At 36.9% G+C, this 27,035-nt stretch overlaps 1 protein-coding gene and 20 non-coding genes across 21 annotated transcripts; 20 read left to right on the top strand and 1 right to left on the bottom strand.

The window, feature by feature from the left end:
• Nucleotides 1–1,373: 1,373 nt before the first annotated feature.
• On the top strand, nucleotides 1,374–1,445 carry TRNAR-GCG (transfer RNA arginine (anticodon GCG)). Its single transcript has one exon. It is a non-coding gene; the product is annotated as a tRNA-Arg (tRNA).
• An 800-nt stretch (nucleotides 1,446–2,245) lies between these two features.
• On the top strand, nucleotides 2,246–2,317 carry TRNAR-CCG (transfer RNA arginine (anticodon CCG)). The gene has a single exon. It is a non-coding gene; the product is annotated as a tRNA-Arg (tRNA).
• Nucleotides 2,318–3,412: 1,095 nt separating this feature from the next.
• TRNAR-GCG (transfer RNA arginine (anticodon GCG)) lies at nucleotides 3,413–3,484 on the top strand. The gene has a single exon. It is a non-coding gene; the product is annotated as a tRNA-Arg (tRNA).
• An 800-nt stretch (nucleotides 3,485–4,284) lies between these two features.
• On the top strand, nucleotides 4,285–4,356 carry TRNAR-CCG (transfer RNA arginine (anticodon CCG)). The gene has a single exon. It is a non-coding gene; the product is annotated as a tRNA-Arg (tRNA).
• Nucleotides 4,357–5,156: 800 nt separating this feature from the next.
• On the top strand, nucleotides 5,157–5,228 carry TRNAR-CCU (transfer RNA arginine (anticodon CCU)). Its single transcript has one exon. It is a non-coding gene; the product is annotated as a tRNA-Arg (tRNA).
• A 776-nt stretch (nucleotides 5,229–6,004) lies between these two features.
• On the top strand, nucleotides 6,005–6,076 carry TRNAR-CCU (transfer RNA arginine (anticodon CCU)). The gene has a single exon. It is a non-coding gene; the product is annotated as a tRNA-Arg (tRNA).
• Nucleotides 6,077–6,850: 774 nt separating this feature from the next.
• On the top strand, nucleotides 6,851–6,922 carry TRNAR-GCG (transfer RNA arginine (anticodon GCG)). Its single transcript has one exon. It is a non-coding gene; the product is annotated as a tRNA-Arg (tRNA).
• A 775-nt stretch (nucleotides 6,923–7,697) lies between these two features.
• TRNAR-GCG (transfer RNA arginine (anticodon GCG)) lies at nucleotides 7,698–7,769 on the top strand. Its single transcript has one exon. It is a non-coding gene; the product is annotated as a tRNA-Arg (tRNA).
• Nucleotides 7,770–8,574: 805 nt separating this feature from the next.
• Nucleotides 8,575–8,646, top strand: TRNAR-GCG (transfer RNA arginine (anticodon GCG)). Its single transcript has one exon. It is a non-coding gene; the product is annotated as a tRNA-Arg (tRNA).
• An 801-nt stretch (nucleotides 8,647–9,447) lies between these two features.
• TRNAR-GCG (transfer RNA arginine (anticodon GCG)) lies at nucleotides 9,448–9,519 on the top strand. The gene has a single exon. It is a non-coding gene; the product is annotated as a tRNA-Arg (tRNA).
• An 800-nt stretch (nucleotides 9,520–10,319) lies between these two features.
• TRNAR-CCG (transfer RNA arginine (anticodon CCG)) lies at nucleotides 10,320–10,391 on the top strand. Its single transcript has one exon. It is a non-coding gene; the product is annotated as a tRNA-Arg (tRNA).
• Nucleotides 10,392–11,168: 777 nt separating this feature from the next.
• TRNAR-CCG (transfer RNA arginine (anticodon CCG)) lies at nucleotides 11,169–11,240 on the top strand. The gene has a single exon. It is a non-coding gene; the product is annotated as a tRNA-Arg (tRNA).
• A 1,646-nt stretch (nucleotides 11,241–12,886) lies between these two features.
• TRNAR-CCG (transfer RNA arginine (anticodon CCG)) lies at nucleotides 12,887–12,958 on the top strand. Its single transcript has one exon. It is a non-coding gene; the product is annotated as a tRNA-Arg (tRNA).
• Nucleotides 12,959–14,076: 1,118 nt separating this feature from the next.
• On the top strand, nucleotides 14,077–14,148 carry TRNAR-CCG (transfer RNA arginine (anticodon CCG)). The gene has a single exon. It is a non-coding gene; the product is annotated as a tRNA-Arg (tRNA).
• A 1,477-nt stretch (nucleotides 14,149–15,625) lies between these two features.
• On the top strand, nucleotides 15,626–15,697 carry TRNAR-CCU (transfer RNA arginine (anticodon CCU)). The gene has a single exon. It is a non-coding gene; the product is annotated as a tRNA-Arg (tRNA).
• Nucleotides 15,698–17,087: 1,390 nt separating this feature from the next.
• TRNAR-GCG (transfer RNA arginine (anticodon GCG)) lies at nucleotides 17,088–17,159 on the top strand. Its single transcript has one exon. It is a non-coding gene; the product is annotated as a tRNA-Arg (tRNA).
• Nucleotides 17,160–18,700: 1,541 nt separating this feature from the next.
• On the top strand, nucleotides 18,701–18,772 carry TRNAR-CCG (transfer RNA arginine (anticodon CCG)). Its single transcript has one exon. It is a non-coding gene; the product is annotated as a tRNA-Arg (tRNA).
• Nucleotides 18,773–19,545: 773 nt separating this feature from the next.
• Nucleotides 19,546–19,617, top strand: TRNAR-CCG (transfer RNA arginine (anticodon CCG)). Its single transcript has one exon. It is a non-coding gene; the product is annotated as a tRNA-Arg (tRNA).
• An 800-nt stretch (nucleotides 19,618–20,417) lies between these two features.
• Nucleotides 20,418–20,489, top strand: TRNAR-CCG (transfer RNA arginine (anticodon CCG)). The gene has a single exon. It is a non-coding gene; the product is annotated as a tRNA-Arg (tRNA).
• Nucleotides 20,490–21,266: 777 nt separating this feature from the next.
• Nucleotides 21,267–21,338, top strand: TRNAR-CCG (transfer RNA arginine (anticodon CCG)). The gene has a single exon. It is a non-coding gene; the product is annotated as a tRNA-Arg (tRNA).
• A 2,367-nt stretch (nucleotides 21,339–23,705) lies between these two features.
• LOC139764456 (protein SpAN-like) lies at nucleotides 23,706–25,039 on the bottom strand. Its single transcript, XM_071691010.1, has one exon. The coding sequence runs from the start codon at nucleotides 24,593–24,595 to the stop codon at nucleotides 23,756–23,758; it is 840 nt and encodes a 279-aa protein (XP_071547111.1). The 5' UTR covers nucleotides 24,596–25,039; the 3' UTR covers nucleotides 23,706–23,755.
• Nucleotides 25,040–27,035: the final 1,996 nt, after the last annotated feature.

Here is a 27,035-nt window from a genome sequence, read left to right as displayed (position 1 = left end):
GTAATGCATTTACTGTAATTTCAGAGGTAGTGAAGATACAGTGTGAGTGTCATCGTTGTCCATTTGTTAGTGATGATACAGTAAGAAAGTTATCCCAATCTAATCTTATGGACAAAAGCAATCTATTTACTGTAATTTCAGTGATGGTGAAGATAGAGTGGTATGGTCACTGTACTCCAGCTAATCATGAAGATACTTTAAGAAAGTTATTGCAATCTAGTCCTGTGGACATAAGTAATGCATTTACTGTAATTTCAGTGGTAGTGAAGATACTGTATGAGGGTCACTGTTGTCCATTTGTTCGTGAAGATACATTGAGAAAGTAATTCCAATCCAGTCTTATGGACATATGTAAAGCATTTACCGTAATTTCACTGGTAGTGAAGATAAAGTATGAGGGTCACTGTTGTCCATTTGTTCGTGAAGATACATTGAGAAAGTAATTCCAATCCAGTCTTATGGACATATGTAATGCATTTACCGTAATTTCACTGGTAGTGAAGATAAAGTATGAGGGTCACTGTTGTACATTTGTTAGTGAAGATACATTGAGAAATTTATTCCAATCGAGTCTTATGGACATAAGTAATGTATTTACTGTAATTTCCGATGTAGTGAATATACAGTATAAGGGACACTGTTGTCCATTTGTTAATAAAGTTATTCCAATTCAGTCTTATGGACATAAGTAATGCATTTACTGTAATTTCAGTGGTAGTGAAGATAGAGTGGTATGGTCACTGTACTCCAGCTAATCATGAAGGTACAATAAGAAAGTTATTCCAATATAGTCTTATGGACATAAGTAATGCATTTTCTGTAATTTCAGTGGTAGTGAAGATACAGTATGAGGATCACTGTTGTCCATTTGTTAGTGAGGATACATTAAGAAAGTTATCCCGATCTAGTCTTATGTGGTATGGTTACTGTAGTCTAGCTCATCATGGAGATACATTAAGGAAAATATTCTAATCCAGTTTTATGGATATAGTAATACATATACTGAAATTTCAGTTGTTGTGAAGATACAGTTTAACGGTCACTGTTGTGCAGTTGCTTAGAGAGACAGAGTAAGATATTGTAATCCAGATTAAAGGACATACTAATTGTAATAACTGTAATCTCATCAGTAGTGAAGATGCAGTAGGACGCTCACTGTTGTCGAGTTGTTATGGAAGATACAGTAATGAAGTGGAATGTGAGAAAGTTTTTAGAGGAAAGAAAAGAGAGAGTCGTTTAGGGAAAATAAAGTTCATTCAATGGAATTTATCTCAGAAGAATCTTCTAGAACCTTCGAGAAAACCAGCCTGTGGCTGATGGTGTCGTCTGATTATGTGTAAAACATATAGATGAAATCAGATCTTTTGTTATCAGGTCCCATGGTGTAAGGGATAGCACTCTGGACTGCGGATCCAGCAATCCGAGTTCGAATCTCGGTGGGACCCAATCTTTTCAGGTTTCTTAGAAACTGATGATGGCCGCATTATTCTATATTTTATATATATATACATATGTATACATATATGTGTATACATAAGCATATATATGGAATGATGTGGTTGTGATCAGCAGCCAGCGGCCATTTCTTACTCTTTACTTTAGAGTTCATGGTATTCTGGAAGGTTCTAGAAGATTCTGGTAAGATAATTGCCTTTGAGAGAACGTTGTTAGGTGAGAGTCAGGTTTACTCTATGGATGGTGTTTTTAGTCGGCTGTCCGAGGATCGGTTGTTAAACTTCATCAATTTTGTAATTGTTGATTTTCAGATAGGAAGTTCTCATCTTTGATGAATCCTTGTACTCACTAGAACCTTATGAGTCACTTCAACAGTTATCTTCACTACGGCCTCGTCTTCACTACACCCTTACGTTTCAAGTTAATGATCACATTAGACACTCAACACCACTGTGCTTATGCCTAGCTCATATTATCACTACATCCATATACATGTAATTCTTAAAGAATAATGTGGATATCAATGATTTTTAAGTTGAAACGAATTGCTTCACCTATCTCTCTCTCTATCTATATATCTAAATATCTAAGTATTTACGTTTCTATCTATCTATGTTTCTATATCTGAAACTCAACAACGATTAAATTCACGACAAAGTATAACAAAGTTCATTCAATGGAATTTATCTCAGAAGAATCTTCTAGAACATTCGAGAAAACCAGCCTGTGGCTGGTGGTGTCGTCTCATTATGTGTAAAACATATAGATGATATCAGATCTTTTGTTATCAGGTCCCATGGTGTAAGGGATAGCACTCTGGACTCCGGATCCAGCAATCCGAGTTCGAATCTCGGTGGGACCTCATCTTTTCAGGTTTATTAGAAACTGATGATGGCCGCATTGTTCTATATTTTATATATATATACATATGTATACATATATGTGTACATATAAGCATATATATGGAATAATGTGGTTATGATCACCAGCCAGTGGCCATTTCTCACTCTTTCCTTTAGAGTTCATTGTTTTCTGGAAGGTTCTAGAAGATTCTGGTAAGATAATTCCCTTTGAGAGGACGTTGTTAGGTGAGAGTAATGTTCACTCTATGGTTGATGTTTTTAGTTGGTTGCCGAAGGTGCGTTGTTAAATTTCATCAGTTTTGTAACAATCGACTTTCAAATAGGAAGTTCTCATCTTCGATGCATTCTTGTACTAAGAACAACCTTATGAATCTATTCAAAAGTTCTGTTCACTAAAACCTTATCTTCACTACACCCTTGCGGTTTAAGTCAATGGTCAAATTCACTACACACGCAACACCACTGGGCTCATACCTGACCCATGTTATCTCTACATCGATATATGTACATGTGTTTCTTGCAGAATAATGGGAATACCATTGTTAGGTGAGAGTCAGGTTCACTCTATGGTTGGTATTTTTAGTTGGTTGTCTAAGGCGCGTTGTTAAATTTCATCAGTTTTGTAAAACTCGACTTTCATATAGGATGTTCTCATCTTCGATGCATTCTTGTACTGAGAACAACCTTATGAATCTATTCAATAGTCTGTTTACTAAAACCTTATCTTCACTACATCCATACGGTTTAAGTGAATGGTCAAATTCACTACACACGCAACACCACTGGGCTCATACCTGACCCATGTTATCTCTACATCGATATATGTACATGTGTTTCTAGCAGAATAATGTAAATATCATTGATTTCTAAGAAAGTTGAAATGAATAGCCTTACCTGTATGTCTATCTATCTATCTTTCTATATCTGAAAGTCAACTATAATACGGTTAATGAAAATGAAGCATAAACAACGTAATTTCAGTTGCAAAAATTTTAACAGAATCTTCTAGAACATTCCAGACAACCAGCCTGTGGCTGATGGTGTCGTCTGATTATGTGTAAAACATATAGATGAAATCAGATCTTTTGTTATCAGGTCCCATGGTGTAAGGGATAGCACTCTGGACTGCGGATCCAGCAATCCGAGTTCGAATCTCGGTGGGACCTCATCTTTTCAGGTTTCTTAGGAACTGATGATGGCCGCATTGTTCTATATTTTATATATACATACATATGTATACATATATGTGTATACATAAGCATATATATGGAATGATGTGGTTGTGATCAGCAGCCAGCGGCCATTTCTTACTCTTTACTTTAGAGTTCATGGTATTCTGGAAGGTTCTAGAAGATTCTGGTAAGATAATTGCCTTTGAGAGAACGTTGTTAGGTAAGAGTCAGGTTTACTCTATGGATAGTGTTTTTAGTCAGCTGTCCGAGGATCGGTTGTTAAACTTCATCAATGTTGTAATTGTTGATTTTCCGATAGGAAGTTCTCATCTTTGATGAATCCTTGTACTCACTAGAATCTTATGAGTCACTTCAACAGTTATCTTCACTACGGCCTCGTCTTCACTACACCCTTACGTTTCAAGTTAATGATCACATTAGACCCTCAACACCACTGTGCTTATGCCTAGCTCATATTATCACTACATCCATATACATGTAATTCTTAAAGAATAATGTGGATATCAATGATTTTTAAGTTGAAACGAATAGCTTCACCTATCTCTCTCTCTATCTATATATCTAAATATCTAAGTATTTACGTTTCTATCTATCTATGTTTCTATATCTGAAAGTCAACAACGATTAAATTCGCGACAAAGTATAACAAAGTTCATTCAATGGAATTTATCTCAGAAGAATCTTCTAGAACCTTCGAGAAAACCAGCCTGTGGCTGATGGTGTCGTCTGATTATGTGTAAAACATATAGATGAAATCAGATCTTTTGTTATCAGGTCCCATGGTGTAAGGGATAGCACTCTGGACTCCGGATCCAGCAATCCGAGTTCGAATCTCGGTGGGACCTCATCTTTTCAGGTTTCTTAGAAACGGATGATGGCCGCATTGGTCTATATTTTATATATACATACATATGTATACATATATGTGTACATATAAGCATATATATGGAATAATCTGGTTATGATCAACAGCCAGTGGCCATTTCTCACTCTTTCCTTTAGAGTTCATTGTTTTCTGGAAGGTTCTAGAAGATTCTGGTAAGATAATTGCCTTTGAGAGAACGTTGTTAGGTGAGAGTCAGGTTTACTTCATGGTTGGTGTTTTTAGTCGGCTGTCCGAGGATCGGTTGTTAAACTTCATCAATTTTGTAATTGTTGATTTTCAGATAGGAAGTTCTCATCTTTGATGCATCCTTGTACTGACTAGAACCTTATGAATCACTTAAACAGTTATCTTCACTACGGCCTCGTCTTCACTACACCCTTACGTTTCAAGTTAATGATCACGTTAGACCCTCAACACCACTGTGCTTATACCTAACTCATATCATCACTACATCCATATACATGTAATTCTTAAAGAATAATGTGGATATCAATGATTTCTAAGTTGAAACGAATAGCTTCACCTATCTCTCTCTCTATCTATATATCTAAATATCTAAGTATTTACGTTTCTATCTATCTATGTTTCTATATCTGAAAGTCAACAACGATTAAATTCGCGACAAAGTATAACAAAGTTCCTTCAATGGAATTTATCTCAGAAGAATCTTCTAGAACCTTCGAGAAAACCAGCCTGTGGCTGATGGTGTCGTCTGATTATGTGTAAAACATATAGATGAAATCAGATCTTTTGTTATCAGGTCCCATGGTGTAAGGGATAGCACTCTGGACTCCTGATCCAGCAATCCGAGTTCGAATCTCGGTGGGACCTCATCTTTTCAGATTTCTTAGAAACTGATGATGGCCGCATTGTTCTATATTTTATATATACATACATATGTATACATATATGTGTACATATAAGCATATATATGGAATAATGTGGTTATGATCAGCAGCCAGTGGCCATTTCTCACTCTTTCCTTTAGAGTTCATTGTTTTCTGGAAGGTTCTAGAAGATTTTGGTAAGATAATTGCCTTTGATAGGACGTTGTTAGGTGAGAGTAATGTTCACTCTATGGTTGGTGTTTTTAGTTGGTTGTCGAAGGTGAGTTGTTAAATTTCATCAGTTTTGTAACTGTCGACTTTCATATAGGAAGTTCTCATCTTCGATGAATTCTTGTACTGAGAACAACCTTATGAATCACTTCAAAAGTTCTGTTCACTAAAGCCTTATCTTCACTACACCCTTACGGTTTAAGTCAATGGTCAAATTCACTACCCACGCAACACCACTGGGCTCATGCCTGACCCATGTTATCTCTGCATCCATATATGTACATGTGTTTCTTGCAGAATAATGGGAATATCATAGATTTCTAAGAAAGTTTAAATGAATAGCTTTACCTGTATGTCTATCTATCTATCTTTCTGTATCTGAAAGTCAACTACGATAAGATTAATGAAAAATGAAGCATAAACAACGTAATTTCAGTTGCAAAAATTTTAACAGAATCTTCTAGAACCTTCGAGAAAACCAGCCTCTGGCTGGTGGTGTCGTCTGATTATGTGTAAAACATATAGATGAAATCAGATCTTTTGTTATCAGGTCCCATGGTGTAAGGGATAGCACTCTGGACTCCTGATCCAGAAATCCGAGTTCGAATCTCGGTGGGACCTCATCTTTTCAGGTTTCTTAGAAACTGATGATGGCCGCATTGTTCTATATTTTATATATACATACATATGTATACATATATGTGTATATATAAACATATATATAGAGTAATGTGCTTATGATCAGCAGCCAGTGGCCATTTCTCACTCTTTCCTTTAGAGTTCATTGTTTTCTAGAAGGTTCTAGAAGATTCTGGTAAGATAATTGCCTTTGAGAGGACGTTGTTAGGTGAGAGTCAGTTTCACTCTATGGTTGGTGTTTTTAGTTGGTTGTCCGAGGATCGGTTGTTAAACTTCATCAATTTTGTAATTGTTGATTTTCAGATAGGAAGTTATCTTCTTCGATGCAACCTTGTACTGAGAACAACCTTATGAATCACTTCAAGAGTTCTGTTCACTAAAGCCTTATCTTCACTACACCCTTACGGTTTAAGTCCAATGGTCAATTCCTACACCAACACCACTGGCTATACCTACTCATTTATCTCTACATACAATATATACATGTAGTTCTTAAGAATAATGGGATTACATGATTTCAAGTTGAACGAATGACTTGACTAGCTCTTACCTTATATCTATTATCTATCTTTCGTTTCTATCTAAGTCCAATCTGAAGTCAACAACGTTAAATTCGCATACAAAGTAATATCAAAGTTCATTAAAATTTATCTCAGAAGAATCCTTCTAGAACCTTCGAGGAAAACCAGCCTGTGGCTGATAGTGTCGTCTGATTATGTGTAAAACATATAGATGAAATCAGATCTTTTGTTATCAGGTCCCATGGTGTAAGGGATAGCACTCTGGACTGCGGATCCAGGAATCCGAGTTCGAATCTCGGTGGGACCTCATCTTTTCAGGTTCCTTAGAAACTGATAATGGCCGCATTGTTCTATATTTTATATATACATACATATGTATACATATATGTGTATATATAAGCATATATATGGAATAATGTGGTTATAATCAGAAGCTAGTGGCCATTTCTCACTCACTACCTTAGAGTTCATTGCTTTCTGGAAGGTTCTAGAAGATTCTGGTAAGATAATTGCCTTTGAGAGGTAGTTGTTAGGTGAGAGTAAGGTTCACTCTATGGTTGGTGTTTTTAGTTGGTTGTCTAAGGTGCGTTGTTAAATTTCATCAATTTTGTAACTGTCGACTTTCATATAGGAAGTTCTCATCTTCGATGCATTCTTGTACTGAGAACAACCTTATGAATCAATTCAATAGTTCTGTTCACTAAAACCTTATCTTCACTACACCCTTACGGTTTAAGTCAATGGTCAAATTCACTACACACGCAACACCACTGGGCTCATACCTGATCCATGTTATCCCTACATCGATATATGCACATGTGTTTCTTGCAGAATAATGCAAATATCATTGATTTCTAAGAAAGTTGAAATGAATAGCCTTACCTGTATATCTATCTATCTATCTTTCTATAACTGAAAGTCAACTATGATACGATTAATGAAAATGAATCATAAACAACGTAATTTCAGTTGCAAAAATTTTAACAGAATCTTCTAGAACCTTCGAGAAAACCAGCCTGTGGCTGATGGTGTCGTCTGATTATGTGTAAAACATATAGATGAAATCAGATCTTTTGTTATCAGGTCCCATGGTGTAAGGGATAGCACTCTGGACTGCGGATCCAGGAATCCGAGTTCGAATCTCGGTGGGACCTCATCTTTTCAGTTTTCTTAGAAACGGATGATGGCCGCATTGTTCTATATTTTATATATACATATATATGTATACATATATGTGTACATATAAGCATATATATGGAATAATGTGGTTATGATCAGCAGCCAGTGGCCATTTCTCACTCTTTCCTTTAGAGTTCATTGTTTTCTGGAAGGTTCTAGAAGATTCTCGTAAGATAATTGCCTTTGAGAGAACGTTGTTAGGTGAGAGTCAGGTTTACTCTATGGTTGGTGTTTTTAGTCGGCTGTCCGAGGATCGGTTGTTAAACTTCATCAATTTTGTAATTGTTGATTTTCAGATAGGAAGTTCTCATCTTTGATGCATCCTTGTACTCACTAGAACCCTATGAGTCACTTCAACAGTTATCTTCACTACGGCCTCGTCTTCACTACACCCTTACGTTTCAAGTTAATGGTCACATTAGACCCTCAACACCACTGTGCTTATACCTAACTCATATCATATCATCACTACATCCATATACATGTAATTCTTAAAGAATAATGTGGATATCAATGATTTCTAAGTTGAAACGAATAGCTTCACCTATCTCTCTCTCTATCTATATATCTAAATATCTAAGTATTTACGTTTCTATCTATCTATGTTTCTATATCTGAAAGTCAACAACGATTAAATTCGCGACAAAGTATAACAAAGTTCATTCAATGGAATTTATCTCAGAAGAATCTTCTAGAACCTTCGAGAAAACCAGCCTCTGGCTGATGGTGTCGTCTGATTATGTGTAAAACATATAGATGAAATCAGATCTTTTGTTATCAGGTCCCATGGTGTAAGGGATAGCACTCTGGACTGCGGATCCAGCAATCCGAGTTCGAATCTCGGTGGGACCTCATCTTTTCAGGTTTCTTAGAAACTGATGATGGCCGCATTGTTCTATATTTTATATATACATACATATGTATACATATATGTGTACATATAAGCATATATATAGAGTAATGTGTTTATGATCAGCAGCCAGTGGCCATTTCTCACTCTTTCCTTTAGAGTTCATTGTTTTCTGGAAGGTTCTAGAAGATTCTGGTAAGATAATTGCCTTTGAGAGACGTTGTTAGGTGAGAGTCAGGTTCACTCTATGGTTGGTGTTTTTAGTTGTATGTCCGAGGTACGTTGTTAAACTTCATCAATTTTTTAATTGTTGATTTTCAGATAGGAAGTTCTTCTCATCCTCGCTGCATCCTTGTACTCACGAGAACCTTATGAGTTACTTCAACAGTTATCTTCAAAACGGCCTCGTCTTCACTACACCCTTACGTTTGAAGTTAATGGTCACATTAGACCCTCAACACCACTGTGCTTATCCCTAACTCATATCATCACTACATCCATATACATGTAATTCTTAAAGAATAATGTGGATATCAATGATTTCTAAGTTGAAACTAATGGCTTCACCTATATCTCTCTCTATCTATATATCTAAATATCTAAGTATTTACGTTTCTATCTATCTATGTTTCTATATCTGAAAGTCAACAACGATTAAATTCGCGACAAAGTATAACAAAGTTCATTCAATGGAATTTATCTCAGAAGAATCTTCTAGAACCTTCGAGAAAACCAGCCTTCAGCAGATGTTGTCGTCTGATTATGTGTAAAACATATAGATGAAATCAGATCTTTTGTTATCAGGTCCCATGGTGTAAGGGATAGCACTCTGGACTGCGGATCCAGCAATCCGAGTTCGAATCTCGGTGGGACCTCATCTTTTCAGCTTTCTTAGGAACTGATGATGGCCGCATTGTTCTATATTTTATATGTACATACATATGTATACATATATGTGTACATATAATTATATATATAGAGTAATGTGTTTATGATCAGCAGCCAGTGGCCATTTCTCACTCTTTCCTTTAGAGTTCATTGTTTTCTGGAAGGTTCTAGAAGATTCTGGTAAGATAATTGCCTTTGAGAGAACGTTGTTAGGTGAGAGTCAGGTTTACTTCATGGTTGGTGTTTTTAGTCGGCTGTCCGAGGATCGGTTGTTAAACTTCATCATTTTTGTAATTGTTGATTTTCAGATAGGAAGTTCTCATCTTTGATGCATCCTTGTACTCACTAGAACCTTACGAGTCACTTCAACAGTTATCTTCACTACGGCCTCGTCTTCACTACACCCTTATGTTTCAAGTTGATGCTCACATTAGACCGTCAACACCACTGTGCTTATACCTAACTAATATCATCACTACATCCATATACATGTAATTCTTAAAGAATAATGTGGATATCAATGATTTCTAAGTTGAAACTAATGGCTTCACCTATCTCTCTCTCTATCTATATATCTAAATATCTAAGTATTTACGTTTCTATTTATCTATGTTTCTATATCTGAAAGTCAACAACGATTAAATTCGCGACAAAGTATAACAAAGTTCATTCAATGGAATTTATCTCAGAAGAATCTTCTAGAACCTTCCAGACAACAAGCCTGTGCGTGATGGTATCGTCTGATTATGTGTAAAACATATAGATGAAATCAGATCTTTTGTTATCAGGTCCCATGGTGTAAGGGATAGCACTCTGGACTCCGGATCCAGCAATCCGAGTTCGAATCTCGGTGGGACCTCATCTTTTCAGGTTTCTTAGAAACTGATGATGGCCGCATTGTTCTATATTTTATATATACATACATATGCATACATATATGTTTATATATAAGCATATATATGGAATAATGTGGTTATGATCAGCAGCCAGTGGCCATTTCTCACTCTTTACTTTAGAGTTCATTGTTTTCTAGAAGGTTCTAAAAGATTCTGGTAAGATAATTGCCTTTGACAGGACGTTGTTAGGTGAGAGTCAGGTTCACTCTATGGTTGGTGTTTTTGGTTGGTTGTCCGAGGATCGGCTGTTAAATTTCATCAATTTTGTAATTGTTGATTTTCAGATAGGACGTTCTCCTCTTCTATGCATCCTCGTACTAAGAACAACCTTATGAATCACTTCAAGAGTTCTGTTCACTAAAGCTTTATCTTCACTATACCCTTACGGTTTAAGTCAATGGTCAAATTCACTACACACGCAACACCACTGGGCTCATACCTGACCCATGTTATCTCTACATCGATATATGTACATGTGTTTCTTGCAGAATAATGGGAATATCATTGATTTCTAAGAAAGTTGAAATGAATAGCCTTACCTGTATGTCTATCTATCTATCTTTCTGTATCTGAAAGTCAACTATGATAAGATTAATGAAAAATGAAGCATAAACAACGTAATTTCAGTTGCAAAAATTTTAACAGAATCTTCTAGAAACTTCGAGAAAACCAGCCTGTGGCTGATGGTGTCGTCTGATTATGTGTAAAACATATAGATGAAATCAGATCTTTTGTTATCAGGTCCCATGGTGTAAGGGATAGCACTCTGGACTCCGGATCCAGCAATCCGAGTTCGAATCTCGGTGGGACCTCATCTTTTTAGGTTTCTTAGAAACGGATGATGGCCGCTTTGTTCTATATTTTATATATACATACATATGTATACATATATGTGTACATATAAGCATATATATGGAATAATCTGGTTATGATCAGCAGCCAGTGGCCATTTCTCACTCTTTCCTTTAGAGTTCATTGTTTTCTGGAAGGTTCTAGAAGATTCTGGTAAGATAATTGCCTTTGAGAGAACGTTGTTAGGTGAGAGTCAGGTTTACTTCATGGTTGGTGTTTTTAGTCGGCTGTCCGAGGATCGGTTGTTAAACTTCTTCAATTTTGTAATTGTTGATTTTCAGATAGGAAGTTCTCATCTTTGATGCATCCTTGTACTGACTAGAACCTTATGAATCACTTAAACAGTTATCTTCACTACGGCCTCGTCTTCACTACACCCTTACGTTTGAAGTTAATGATCACGTTAGACCCTCAACACCACTGTGCTTATACCTAACTCATATCATCACTACATCCATATACATGTAATTCTTAAAGAATAATGTGGATATCAATGATTTCTAAGTTGAAACGAATAGCTTCACCTATCTCTCTCTCTATGTATATATCTAAATATCTAAGTATTTACGTTTCTATCTATCTATGTTTCTATATCTGAAAGTCAACAACGATTAAATTCGCGACAAAGTATAACAAAGTTCCTTAAATGGAATTTATCTCAGAAGAATCTTCTAGAATATTCCAGACAACCAGCCTGTGGCTGATGGTGTCGTCTGATTATGTGTAAAACATATAGATGAAATCAGATCTTTTGTTATCAGGTCTCATGGTGTAAGGGATAGCACTCTGGACTCCTGAGCCAGCAATCCGAGTTCGAATCTCGGTGGGACCTCATCTTTTCAGGTTTCATAGAAGCTGATGATGGCCGCATTGTTCTATATTTTATATATACATACATATGTATACATATATGTGTACATATAAGCATATATATGGAATAATGTGGTTATGATCAGCAGCCAGTGGCCATTTCTCACTCTTTCCTTTAGAGTTCATTGTTTTCTGGAAGGTTCTAGAAGATTCTGGTAAGATAATTGCCTTTGAGAGGACGTTGTTAGGTGAGAGTAATGTTCACTCTATTGTTGGTGTTTTTAGTTGGTTGTCGAAGGTGCGTTGTTAAATTTCATCAGTTTTGTAACTGTCGACTTTCATATAGGAAGTTCTCATCTTCGATGCATTCTTGTACTGAGAACAACCCTATGAATCTATTCAAAAGTTCTGTTCACTAAAACCTTATCTTCACTACACCCTTACGGTTTAAGTCAATGGTCAAATTCACTACACACGCAACACCACTGGGCTCATACCTGACCCATGTTATCTCTACATCGATATATTTACATGTGTTTCTTGCAGAGTAATGCGAATATCATTGATTTCTAAGAAAGTTGAAATGAATAGCTTTACCTGTATATCTATCTATCTATCTTTCTATATATGAAAGTCAACAACGATTAAATTCATGACAATAAAGTATAACAACGTCCATTCAATGGAATTTATCTCAGAAGAATCTTCTAGAACATTCTAGACAACCAGCCTGTGGCTGATGGTGTCGTCTGATTATGTGTAAAACATATAGATGAAATCAGATCTTTTGTTATCAGGTCCCATGGTGTAAGGGATAGCACTCTGGACTCCGGATCCAGCAATCCGAGTTCGAATCTCGGTGGGACCTCATCTTTTCAGGTTTCTTAGAAACGGATGATGGCCGCATTGTTCTATATTTTTTTTTTTTTTTTTTTTTTTTTTTTTTTTTTTTTCCAAAAGAAGGAACAGAAAATTGGGCCAGGTGAGGGTATTCCCTCAAAGGCCCAGTCCTCTGTTCTTAACGCTACCTCGCTAATGCGGGAAATGGCGAATAGTTTGAAAGAAAGAAAGAAACATATATATACATATATGTGTATACTTAAGCATATATATATAGAATAATGTGGTTATGATCAACAGCCAGTGGCCATTTCTCACTCTTTCCTTTAGAGTTCATTGTTTTCTAGAAGGTTCTAGAAGATTCTCGTAAGATGATTGCCTTTGAGAGAACGTTGTTAGGTGAGAGTCAGGTTTACTCTATGGTTGGTGTTTTTAGTTGGTTGTCGAAGGTGCGTTGTTAAATTTCATCAATTTTGTAACTGTCGACTTTCATATAGGAAGTTCTCATCTCCTCACTCACTACCTTAAAGTTCATTGCTTTCTGGAAGGTTCTAGAAAATTCTGGTAAGATAATTGCCTTTGAGAGGACGTTGTTAGGTGAGAGTAATGTTCACTCTATGGTTGGTGTTTTTAGTTGGTTGTCTAAGGTGCGTTGTTAAATTTCATCAATTTTGTAACTGTCGACTTTCATATAGGAAGTTCTCATCTTCGATGCATTCTTGTACTGAAAACAACCTTATGAATCACTTCAAGACTTCTGGTAACTAAAACCTTATCTTCACTACACCCTTAGGGTTTAAGTCAATGGTCAAATTCACTACAAACGCAACACCACTGGGCTCATACCTGACCCATGTTATCTCTACATCGATATATGTACATGTGTTTCTTGCAGAATAATGCAAATATCATTGATTTCTAAGAAAGTTGAAATGAATAGCCTTACCTGTATGTCTATCTATCTATCTTTCTATATCTGAAAGTCAACTATAATACGGTTAATGAAAATGAAGCATAAACAACGTAATTTCATTTGCAAAAATTTTAACAGAATCTTTTAGAACCTTCGAGAAAACCAGCCTGTGGCTGATGGTGTCGTCTGATTATGTGTAAAACATATAGATGAAATCAGATCTTTTGTTATCAGGTCCCATGGTGTAAGGGATAGCACTCTGGACTCCGGATCCAGCAATCCGAGTTCGAATCTCGGTGGGACCTCATCTTTTCAGGTTTCTTAGAAACAGATGATGGCCGCATTGTTCTATATTTTATATATACATACATATATATACATATATGTGTATACTTAAGCATATATATATAGAATAATGTGGTTATGATCAACAGCCAGTGGCCATTTCTCACTCTTTCCTTTAGAGTTCATTGTTTTCTAGAAGGTTCTAGAAGATTCTCGTAAGATGATTGCCTTTGAGAGAACGTTGTTAGGTGAGAGTCAGGTTTACTCTATGGTTGGTGTTTTTAGTTGGTTGTCGAAGGTGAGTTGTTAAATTTCATCAGTTTTGTAACTGTCGACTTTCATATAGGAAGTTCTCATCTTCGATGAATTCTTGTACTGAGAACAACCTTATGAATCACTTCAAAAGTTCTGTTCACTAAAGCCTTATCTTCACTACACCCTTACGGTTTAAGTCAATGGTCAAATTCACTACCCACGCAACACCACTGGGCTCATGCCTGACCCATGTTATCTCTGCATCCATATATGTACATGTGTTTCTTGCAGAATAATGGGAATATCATAGATTTCTAAGAAAGTTTAAATGAATAGCCTTACCTGTATGTCTATCTATCTATCTTTCTGTATCTGAAAGTCAACTATGATAAGATTAATGAAAAATGAAGAATAAACAACGTAATTTCAGTTGCAAAAATTTTAACAGAATCTTCTAGAACCTTCGAGAAAACCAGCCTCTGGCTGGTGGTGTCGTCTGATTATGTGTAAAACATATAGATGAAATCTTCACTACACCCTTACGGTTTAAGTCAATGTTCAAATTTACTACCCACGCAACACCACTGGGCTCATACCTGACCCATGTTATCTCTACATCGATATATATACATGTGTTTCTTGCAGAATAATGGGAATACCATTGTTAGGTGAGAGTCAGGTTCACTCTATGGTTGGTGTTTTTAGTTGGTTGTCCGAGGATCGGTTGTTAAACTTCATCAATTTTGTAATTGTTGATTTTCAGATAGGAAGTTCTCATCTTTGATGCATCCTTGTACTCACGAGAACCTTATGAGTCACTTCAACAGTTATCTTCACTACGGCCTCGTCTTCACTACACCCTTACGTTTGAAGTTAATGATCACATTAGACCCTCTACACCACTGTGCTTATACCTAACTCATATCATCACTACATCCATATACATGTAATTCTTAAAGAATAATGTGGATATCAATGATTTCTAAGTTGAAACTAATGGCTTCACCTATCTCTCTCTCTATCTATATATCTAAATATCTAAATATTTACGTTTCTATCTACCTATGTTTCTATATCTGAAAGTCAACAACGATTAAATTCGTGACAAAGTATAACAAAGTTCATTCAATGGAATTTATCTCAGAAGAATCTTCTAGAACATTCTAGACAACCAGCCTGTGGCTGATGGTGTCGTCTGATTATATGTAAAACATATAGATGAAATCAGATCTTTTGTTATCAGGTCCCATGGTGTAAGGGATAGCACTCTGGACTCCTAATCCAGCAATCCGAGTTCGAATCTCGGTGGGACCTCATCTTTTCAGATTTCTTAGAAACTGATGATGGCCGCATTGTTCTATATTTTATATATACATACATATGTATACATATATTGTTTATATATAAGCATATATATGGAATAATGTGGTTATGATCAGCAGCCAGCGGCCATTTCTCACTCTTTACTTTAGAGTTCATTGTTTTCTGGAAGGTTCTAGAAGATTCTGGTAAGATAATTGCCTTTGATAGGACGTTGTTAGGTGAGAGTAATGTTCACTCTATGGTTGGTGTTTTTAGTTGGTTGTCGAAGGTGAGTTGTTAAATTTCATCAGTTTTGTAACTGTCGACTTTCATATAGGAAGTTCTCATCTTCGATGAATTCTTGTACTGAGAACAACCTTATGAATCACTTCAAAAGTTCTGTTCACTAAAGCCTTATCTTCACTACACCCTTACGGTTTAAGTCAATGGTCAAATTCACTACCCACGCAACACCACTGGGCTCATGCCTGACCCATGTTATCTCTGCATCCATATATGTACATGTGTTTCTTGCAGAATAATGGGAATATCATAGATTTCTAAGAAAGTTTAAATGAATAGCCTTACCTGTATGTCTATCTATCTATCTTTCTGTATCTGAAAGTCAACTATGATAAGATTAATGAAAAATGAAGCATAAACAACGTAATTTCAGTTGCAAAAATTTTAACAGAATCTTCTAGAACCTTCGAGAAAACCAGCCTCTGGCTGGTGGTGTCGTCTGATTATGTGTAAAACATATAGATGACTACATCGATATATATACATGTGTTTCTTGCAGAATAATGGGAATACCATTGTTAGGTGAGAGTCAGGTTCACTCTATGGTTGGTGTTTTTAGTTGGTTGTCCGAGGATCGGTTGTTAAACTTCATCAATTTTGTAATTGTTGATTTTCAGATAGGAAGTTCTCATCTTTGATGCATCCTTGTACTCACGAGAACCTTATGAGTCACTTCAACAGTTATCTTCACTACGGCCTCGTCTTCACTACACCCTTACGTTTGAAGTTAATGATCACATTAGACCCTCTACACCACTGTGCTTATACCTAACTCATATCATCACTACATACATATACATGTAATTCTTAAAGAATAATGTGGATATCAATGATTTCTAAGTTGAAACTAATGGCTTCACCTATCTCTCTCTCTATCTATATATCTAAATATCTAAGTATTTACGTTTCTATCTATCTATGTTTCTATATCTGAAAGTCAACAACGATTAAATTCATGACAGTAAAGTATAACAACGTCCATTCAATGGAATTTATCTCAGAAGAATCTTCTAGAACATTCCAGACAACCAGCCTGTGGCTGATGGTGTCGTCTGCTTATGTGTAAAACCTATAGATGAAATCAGATCTTTTGTTATCAGGTCCCATGGTGTAAGGGATAGCACTCTGGACCGCGGATCCAGCAATCCGAGTTCGAATCTCGGTGGGACCTCATCTTTTCAGGTTTCTTAGAAGCTGATAATGGCCGCATTGTTCTATATTTTATATGTACATACATATGTATACATATATGTGTATATATAAGCATATATATGGAATAATGTGGTTATGATCAGAAGCTAGTGGCCAATCCTCACCCACTACCTTAGAGTTCATTGCTTTCTGGAAGGTTCTAGAAGATTCTGGTAAGATAATTGCCTTTGAGAGGACGTTGTTAGGTGAGAGTAATGTTCACTCTATGGTTGGTGTTTTTAGTTGGTTGTCTAAGGTGCGTTGTTAAATTTCATCAGTTTTGTAACTGTCGACTTTCATATAGGAAGTTCTCATCTTCGATGCATTCTTGTACTGAGAACAACCTTATGAATCACTTCAAGAGTTCTGTTCACTAAAACCTTATCTTCACTACACCCTTACGGTTTAAGTCAATGGTCAAATTCACTACACACGCAACACCACTGGGCTCATACCTGACCCATGTTATCTCTACATCGATATATGTACATGTGTTTCTTGCAGAATAATGGGAATATCATTGATTTCTAAGAAAGTTGAAATGAATAGCCTTACCTGTATGTCTATCTATCTATCTTTCTGTATCTGAAAGTCAACTATGATAAGATTAATGAAAAATGAAGCATAAACAACGTAATTTCAGTTGCAAAAATTTTAACAGAATCTTCTAGAAACTTCGAGAAAACCAGCCTGTGGCTGATGGTGTCGTCTGATTATGTGTAAAACATATAGATGAAATCAGATCTTTTGTTATCAGGTCCCATGGTTAATTTTATGTATACATACATATGTATACATACATGTGTATATATATGCATATATATGGAAAAATGTGGTTATGATCAGAAGCTAGTGGCCAATCCTCACTCACTACATTAGAGTTCATTGTTTTCTGGAAGGTTCTAGAAGATTCTGGTAAGATAATTGCCTTTGAGAGAACGTTGTTAGGTGAGAGTCAGGTTTACTCTATGGTTGGTGTTTTTAGTTTGTTGTCCGAGGTACGTTGTTAAACTTCATGAATTTTGTAATTGTTGATTTTCAGATAGGAAGTTCTCATCTTTGATGCATCCTTGTACTCACTAGAACCTTACGAGTCACTTGAACAGTTATCTTCACTACGGCCTCGTCTTCACTACACTCTTATGTTTCAAGTTAATGGTCACATTAGATCCTCAACACCACTGTGCTTATACCTAACTAATATCATCACTACATCCATATACACGTAATTCTTAAAGAATAATGTGGATATCAATGATTTCTAAGTTGAAACTAATGGCTTCACCTATCTCTCTCTCTATCTATATATCTAAATATCTAAGTATTTACGCTTGTATCTATCTATGTTTCTATATCTTAAAGTCAACAACGATTAAATTCACGACAAAGTATAACAAAGTTCATTCAATGGAATTTATCTCAGAAGAATCTTCTAGAGCCTTCGAGAAAACCAGCCTGTGGCCGATGGTGTCGTCTGATTATGTGTAAAACATATAGATGAAATCAGATCTTTTGTTATCAGGTCCCATGGTGTAAGGGATAGCACTCTGGACTCCGGATCCAGCAATCCGAGTTCGAATCTCGGTGGGACCTCATCTTTTCAGGTTTCTTAGAAGCTGATGATGGCCGCATTGTTCTATATTTTATATACATACATATGTATACATATATGTGTACATATAAGCATATATATGGAGTAATGTGTTTATGATCAGCAGCCAGTGGCCATTTCTCACTCTTTCCTTTAGAGTTCATTGTTTTCTGGAAGGTTCTAGAAGATTCTGGTAAGATAATTGCCTTTGAGAGGACGTTGTTAGGTGAGAGTCAGGTTCACTCTATGGTTGGTGTTTTTAGTTGGTTGTCGAAGGTGCGTTGTTAAATTTCATCAGTTTTGTAACTGTCGACTTTCATATAGGAAGTTCTCATCTTCGATGCATTCTTGTACTGAGAACAACCTTATGAATCACTTCAAGAGTTCTGTTCACTAAAACCTTATCTTCACTACACCCTTACGGTTTAAGTCAATGGTCAAATTCACTACACACGCAACACCACTGGGCTCATACCTGACCCATGTTATCTCTACATCGATATATGTACATGTGTTTCTTGCAGAATAATGGAATATCATTGATTTCTAAGAAAGTTGAAATGAATAGCCTTACCTGTATGTCTATCTATCTATCTTTCTGTATCTGAAAGTCAACTATGATAAGATTAATGAAAAATGAAGCATAAACAACGTAATTTCAGTTGCAAAAATTTTAACAGAATCTTCTAGAACCTTCGAGAAAACCAGCCTGTGGCTGATGGTGTCGTCTGATTATGTGTAAAACATATAGATGAAATCAGATCTTTTGTTATCAGGTCCCATGGTGTAAGGGATAGCACTCTGGACTCCGGATCCAGCAATCCGAGTTCGAATCTCGGTGGGACCTCATCTTTTCAGGTTTCTTAGAAACTGATGATGGCCGCATTGTTCTATATTTTATATATACATACATATGTATACATATATGTGTACATATAAGCATATATATGGAATAATCTGGTTATGATCAGCAGCCAGTGGCCATTTCTCACTCTTTCCTTTAGAGTTCATTGTTTTCTAGAAGGTTCTAGAAGATTCTGGTAAGATAATTGCCTTTGAGAGAACGTTGTTAGGTGAGAGTCAGGTTTACTTCATGGTTGGTGTTTTTAGTCGGCTGTCCGAGGATCGGTTGTTAAACTTCATCAATTTTGTAATTGTTGATTTTCAGATAGGAAGTTCTCATCTTTGATGCATCCTTGTACTCACTAGAACCTTATGAGTCACTTAAACAGTTATCTTCACTACGGCCTCGTCTTCACTACACCCTTACGTTTCAAGTTAATGATCACGTTAGACCCTCAACACCACTGTGCTTATACCTAACTCATATCATCACTACATCCATATACATGTAATTCTTAAAGAATAATGTGGATATCAATGATTTCTAAGTTGAAACGTATAGCTTCACCTATCTCTCTCTCTATATATATATCTAAATATCTAAGTATTTACGTTTCTATCTATCTATGTTTCTATATCTGAAAGTCAACAACGATTAAATTCGCGACAAAGTATAACAAAGTTCCTTAAATGGAATTTATCTCAGAAGAATCTTCTAGAACATTCCAGACAACCAGCCTGTGGCTGATGGTGTCGTCTGATTATGTGTAAAACATATAGATGAAATCAGATCTTTTGTTATCAGGTCCCATGGTGTAAGGGATAGCACTCTGGACTCCGGATCCAGCAATCCGAGTTCGAATCTCGGTGGGACCTCATCTTTTCAGGTTTCTTAGAAACTGATGATGGCCGCATTGTTCTATATTTTATATATACATACATATGTATACATATATGTGTACATATAAGCATATATATGGAATAATGTGGTTATGATCAGCAGCCAGTGGCCATTTCTCACTCTTTCCTTTAGAGTTCATTGTTTTCTGGAAGGTTCTAGAAGATTCTGGTAAGATAATTGCCTTTGAGAGGACGTTGTTAGGTGAGAGTCAGGTTCACTCTATGGTTGGTGTTTTTAGTTGGTTGTCCGAGGTAGGTTGTTAAATTTCATCAATTTTGTAATTGTTGATTTTCAGATGGGAAGTTCTCCTCTTCTATGCATCCTCGTACTGAGAACAACCTTATGAATCTATTCAAAAGTTCTGTTCACTAAAACCTTATCTTCACTACACACTTCACGGTTTAAGTCAATGGTCAAATTCACTGCACACGCAACACCACTGGGCTCATACCTGACCCATGTTATCTCTACATCGATATATGTACATGTGTTTCTTGCAGAATAATGCGAATATCATTGATTTCTAAGAAAGTTGAAATGAATAGCCTTACCTGTATGTCTATCTATCTATCTTTCTGTATCTTAAAGTCAACTATGATAAGATTAATTTAAAATAAAGCATAAGCAACGTAATTTCAGTTGCAACAATTTTAACAGAATCTTCTAGAACCTTCGAGAAAACCAGCCTCTGGCTGATGGTGTCGTCTGATTATGTGTAAAACATATAGATGAAATCAGATCTTTTGTTATCAGGTCCCATGGTGTAAGGGATAGCACTCTGGACTCCGGATCCAGCAATCCGAGTTCGAATCTCGGTGGGACCTCATCTTTTCAGATTTTTTGAAATCTAATGATGGCCGCATTGCTCCATACTTTATATAGACATACATATATATACTTATATACATATATATATAAGCATTTTTATGGAATATGTGGTTATCACCAGCAGCCAGTGGCCATTCCTCACTCACTGCCTAAGTTTTCATTGTTTTCTAGAAGGTTCTAGAAGATTCTGGTAAGATAATTGCCTTTGAGAGAACGTTGTTAGGTGAGAGTCAGGTTTACTCCATGGTTGGTGTTTTTAGTCGGCTGTCCGAGGAACGTTGTTAAATTTCATCGCTTTTCTAATAGTCGACTTTCCAATAGGATGTACCCATCTTCGAAATATTCTTGTACTCACAACAACCTTATGAGTCACTTTCAAGATTTATCTTCATTGAAGCCTCATCTTCAGCCATTTGGCTTATACCCAACTCTTGTATTCTCTACCTCAATGTATATACATGTATTTCTTGCAGAATAATGCAAATATCATTGATTTCTAAAAAAGTTGAAATGAATAGCCTCGCCTGTCTGTCTATCTATCTATCTTTCTATATCTGAAAGTCAACAATGATAACATTAATGAAAATGAAGCATAAACAACGTCATTTCAATGGCAAAAAGTTTGAACAGAATCTTCTAGAACCTTCGAGAAAACCAGCCTCTGGTTTGTGGTGTCGGCTGACATTATGTGTAAAACATATAGATGAAATCAGATCTTTTCTTATGAGATCCGATGGTGTAAGTGTATCGCTCTGGATTCTGGACCCAGCAATCCGTGTTGAAATCCCATTGGGACCTCATCTTTTCAGATATCTATATAATATATAGATCAATGCGGCCACCATCAGCTTCTAAGAACTTTCTAGAAGATTATGGTAAGATCTTGCCATTGAGATGACGTTGTTTATACTTCATTATCATTAATATTATCGTTGTTGACTTTCTGATATGGAAAGATAGATAGATAGATACATAAACAGACATATATTTAGATAGATAGATAGATAGATGGATAGACAGATAGATAGATAAGTAAGGCTATTCATTTCAACTTTCTTAGAAATCAATGATATTCGCATTATTCTGCAAGAAACACATGTACATATATCGATGTAGAGATAACATGGGTCAGGTATGAGCCCAGTGGTGTTGCGTGTGTAGTGAAGGTACCGTAAAGGTGTAGTGAAGATAAGGCTTCAGCGAAGAGAACTCTTGAAGTGATTCATAAGGTTGTTGTGAGTGCAAGGATGCATCGAAGATGAGAACTTCCTATATGGAAGTTGACTGTTACAAAATTGATGAAGTTTAACAACGCACCTTAGATAGCCGACTAAAAACAATAACCATAGAGTGAACCTGACTCACCAAACAACGTCCTCTCAAAGGCAATTACCGTAGCAGAACCTTCTAGAACCTTCCAGAAAACAATGGATTAAATGTTTTACACATAATCAGCCACCACCTCCAGCCATAGGCTGGTTTTGCTGGAAGGTTCTGGAAGATTCTGTTAAGATAATTGCCATTGATAGGATGTTGTTATACTTCATTATCATTAATTCTTTCATTGTTGACTTTCAGATATAGAAAGAAAGATAGATAGATACGTAAATAGATAGATATTTAGATAGATACTTTCTACAAATCGTTAATCAAGGACCATAAACTGAAGTTACGATTTGAAATCCTTAAAAGATGACCCGATGAGCAAGTGATGCCAAGATCTATCCTACCCCAGCGATTGCTACCGTTATCTGGTCGACCATTTGACTATTTTCAAAACAGCATTTTGAAGGAACACATTGAACTAGAGAAGATTGAAATGGAGGAGGCCTTTCGCGTTTCAAGAGAGAAGAAACGTGCCTTTCAATTGGCTATACCGACCGTTCTCCACCTGGTCTGGAGTACATTTACTAAACGAGGTCTCCAGGTGTACACTGTACACATACCATCATACACTAAAGTCCAGTAGCGATGAACAAGACAAGCGAGTTGCCCAAGAGATTGGCATGCTTCTCCCGATCTTCCGATCCATCTGTGTGTGAAAACAATATTCAGAAACAATCGCACATTACGAGGGAGGTGGCAAGGGAATCTTCAGTGTCTTCTAACCAGCTAGAGCGGACAGTTTACTAAAGCCATAAGTACTATAAATGATTTGAAACAAAGAAAAGATTCAGAACGTAAATGTCTTTATAAGTGCCTACTGTATTTACTGTTTTTTTTTCATAGATAAAACTCATGTTATTTACCTACGTGCGTGAGGCGTTATGAACTTTATATAGTATGTAGCGTTTATGAGAAGGAATTGATTAAGGCGTTCAATCGCCTGTGCCAACTAAGCTAACATAAGAAAAAGAAGAATAGGAAAGAAGGATGAAAAAAAAAGTTTCATCAAAATATCAGAAAAAGAACGTCAGTTGGCTTTGAAGACTGGCTGTGTATACGAAGATTTCAGCCAATAACAGTAAGGTACTGCCCCCGGAATGTCGTCACCAAGATAGTGGTCACAACAATTATAGAGACGGTTGAGACGGGCGATATCCGAGGGAGACAGAGCTTTCCGCTGTCCTATCGGACGATTGTGCCTTCTCTTTACTGTAATGGTAGGAACTGACGGATCCTTAGCAAAACTATAGGACGGGTAGTGCATGATGCTATCGTAATCATAGGGCAGCCCCATCGTCATCAAAAAACCGTAGTAACCTTCAATCTTGGCGAAATTGTGCTTCCGGTCCTTCTGAATGTTAGTGAGGTTGACGAAGACGTAATCGTCCCGGTCAGGACGCTCCTGCTCGTGGTGGAAGCCCGTGGCATGAAGCAGTTCGTGAGCCAGGGTTCCCGGCCGCTTAAAGCACCTCCAACTGAGGCGTATCAGCTGCGATGGATGTCCCTGATAGCCAACGTATGAAGAGCATCTGGGGCTACTGACGAGAGTTACCTGTGGAATATCCCAGCTCCCTCTGGAGTTTGTGTACCTCACGCATGACACAGAGTTCAGGTCGTCCATAACGGCGTAGATGGATCTCTTATGCCTCTTAGGCACGTTCTCTAGGTTTACCTTTATGGTCTTGTTTGGCCACTTAATCCTAGTGACCTTGTTGATGGCAATTGATCGGTCAATCATCTCCTGTAGTGTGGCTGGTTTCCGTGTCCGGGATGGAGCTCTACCAGCCCGTGACGTGGTCCAAGCTTCACAACAAGCGTTCACCACACCAACACATACCAAAGCAAACACCAAGAATCCACGAATCATTTCTAACGCTAAATTAGAAAATGATAATTATTATCCAGAAATAAAAGGTATCAAAGAGGTGAATTTTGAGTATTACCCTTGAGCACGACGGTACGACTGTTGAGCAAGACGGTGCGACCCTTGAGCACGACGGTACGACCCTTGAGCCCGATTTTTGAAGTTGCGGGTCGTGGCGTCGTGTTCAGCCGTCTGCTCCGTATACGCACAAACGACAGATTATATTGCAACGGTGGAGTGAGGGGCTGTGGCAAGGGATTGGTGTGAAAGTGAGGCATTTCAGAGATCGAATGTATATATGGCACTGAGGAGAATGTAAGGCATAGGCCCCTTCCACTCAGATGGTTTCCTGATGCGTCAGATGGTGATCACTGGACGAACCACAACTATCCTGTTGGTGTTCCCTATTCTCTTAACTTAGCTACTGTAAGGCAGGTATTACAATACAATGCTTTTAAGATTGCATTCCAATACAATAACACTTTAAGTAATCAGAAAATTGAGAGTGTTATGCCGTCAGATGTAAGTAATGTAAAGCTATATATAGGTTATTAGGTACAGTAGGCTTGAGGGTCAAGTCAAATGGGAGGTAAGTTTGAATGGAGAAAAACTGGAGGAAGTAAAGTGTTTTAGATATCTGGGAGTGGATCTGGCAGCAGATGGAACCATGGAAGCGGAAGTGAATTATAGAATGGGGGAGGGGGCGAAAATCCTGGGAGCCTTGAAGAATGTGTGGAAGTCGAGACCATTATCTCCGAAAGCAAAAATGGCAATGTTTGAAGGAATAGTGGTTCCAACAATGTTGTATGGTTGCGAGGCGTGGGCTATGGATAGAGTTGTGCACAGGAGGGTGGATGTGCTGGAAATGAGATGTTTGAGGACAATATGTGGTGTGAGGTGGTTTGATCGAGTAAGTAATGTAAGGGTAAGAGAGACGTGTGGAAATAAATAGAGCGTGGTTGAGAGAGCAGGAGAGGGTGTTTTGAAATGGTTTGGGCACATGGAGAGCATGAGTGAGGAAAGATTGACCAAGAGGATATATGTGTCGGAGGTGGAGGGAACGAGGAGAAGTGGGAGACCAAATTGGAGATGGAAAGATGGAGTGAAAAAGATTATGAGTGATCGGGGCCTGACCATGTAGAAAGGTGAAAGGCGGGCAAGGAATAGAGTGAATTGGATCGATGTGGTGTCAATGGATTGAATCAGGGCATGTGAAGCGTCTGGGATAAACCATGGAAAGTTCTGTGGAGCCTGGATGTGGAAAGGGAGCTGTGGTTTCAGGTATTATTGCATGATAGCTAGAGACTGAGTGTGAACGAATGGGGCCTTTGTTGTCTTTTGCTAGCGCTACCTCGCACACATGAGGAAAGAAAAAAAAAAAAAAAAAAATATATATATATATATATATATATATATATATATATATATATATATATATATATATATATATATATATATATATATATATATATATATATATATATATATCCTCCTGCGCAGGAGGATGGATGTGCTGGAAATGAGATGTTTGAGGACAATGTGTGGTGTGAGGTGGTTTGATCGAGTAAGTAACGTAAGGGTAAGAGAGATGTGTGGAAATAAAAAGAGCGTGGTTGAGAGAGCAGAAGAGGGTGTTTTGAAATGGTTTGGGCACATGGAGAGAATGAGTGAGGAAAGATTGACCAAGAGGATATATGTGTCGGAGGTGGAGGGAACGAGGAGAAGAGGGAGACCAAATTGGAGGTGGAAAGATGGAGTGAAAAAGATTTTGTGTGATCGGGCCTGAACATGCAGGAGGCTGAAAGGAGGGCAAGGAATAGAGTGAATTGGATCGATGTGGTATACCGGGGTTGACGTGCTGTCAGTGGATTGAATCAAGGCATGTGAAGCGTCTGGGGTAAACCATGGAAAGCTGTGTAGGTCTGTATATTTGCGTGTGTGGACGTATGTATATACATGTGTATGGGGGTGGGTTGGGCCATTTCTTTCGTCTGTTTCCTTGCGCTACCTCGCAAACGCGGGAGACAGCGACAAAAAAAAAAAAGGAAGGAACAGAGAATTGGGCCAGGTGAGGGTATTCCCTCAAAGGCCCAGTCCTCTGTTCTTAACGCTACCTCGCTAATGCGGGAAATGGCGAATAGTTTGAAAGAAAGAAAGAAATATATATATATATATATATATATATATATATATATATATATATATATATATATATATATATATATATATATATATATATATATATAAATATATTTGTATATATATATATATATATATATATATATATATATATATATATATATATATATATATATATATATATATATATATATAAATATATATATATATATATATATATATATATATATATATATATATATATATATATATATATATATATATATATATATATATATATATACATATATATATATATATCATA

The sequence above is a fragment of the Panulirus ornatus genome, chromosome 50 (genome assembly GCF_036320965.1).
Source record: "Panulirus ornatus isolate Po-2019 chromosome 50, ASM3632096v1, whole genome shotgun sequence".
Lineage (NCBI taxonomy): Eukaryota > Metazoa > Arthropoda > Malacostraca > Decapoda > Palinuridae > Panulirus > Panulirus ornatus.
The sequence above is the reverse complement of the archived record's forward strand: the minus strand, read 5'-3'. Positions and strand labels throughout refer to the sequence as shown.

Bases quoted from the DNA above. Each gene is read 5' to 3' on its own strand.
- LOC139764456 (XM_071691010.1), bottom strand. From the start codon at position 24,595: ATGATTCGTGGATTCTTGGTGTTTGCTTTGGTATGTGTTGGTGTGGTG.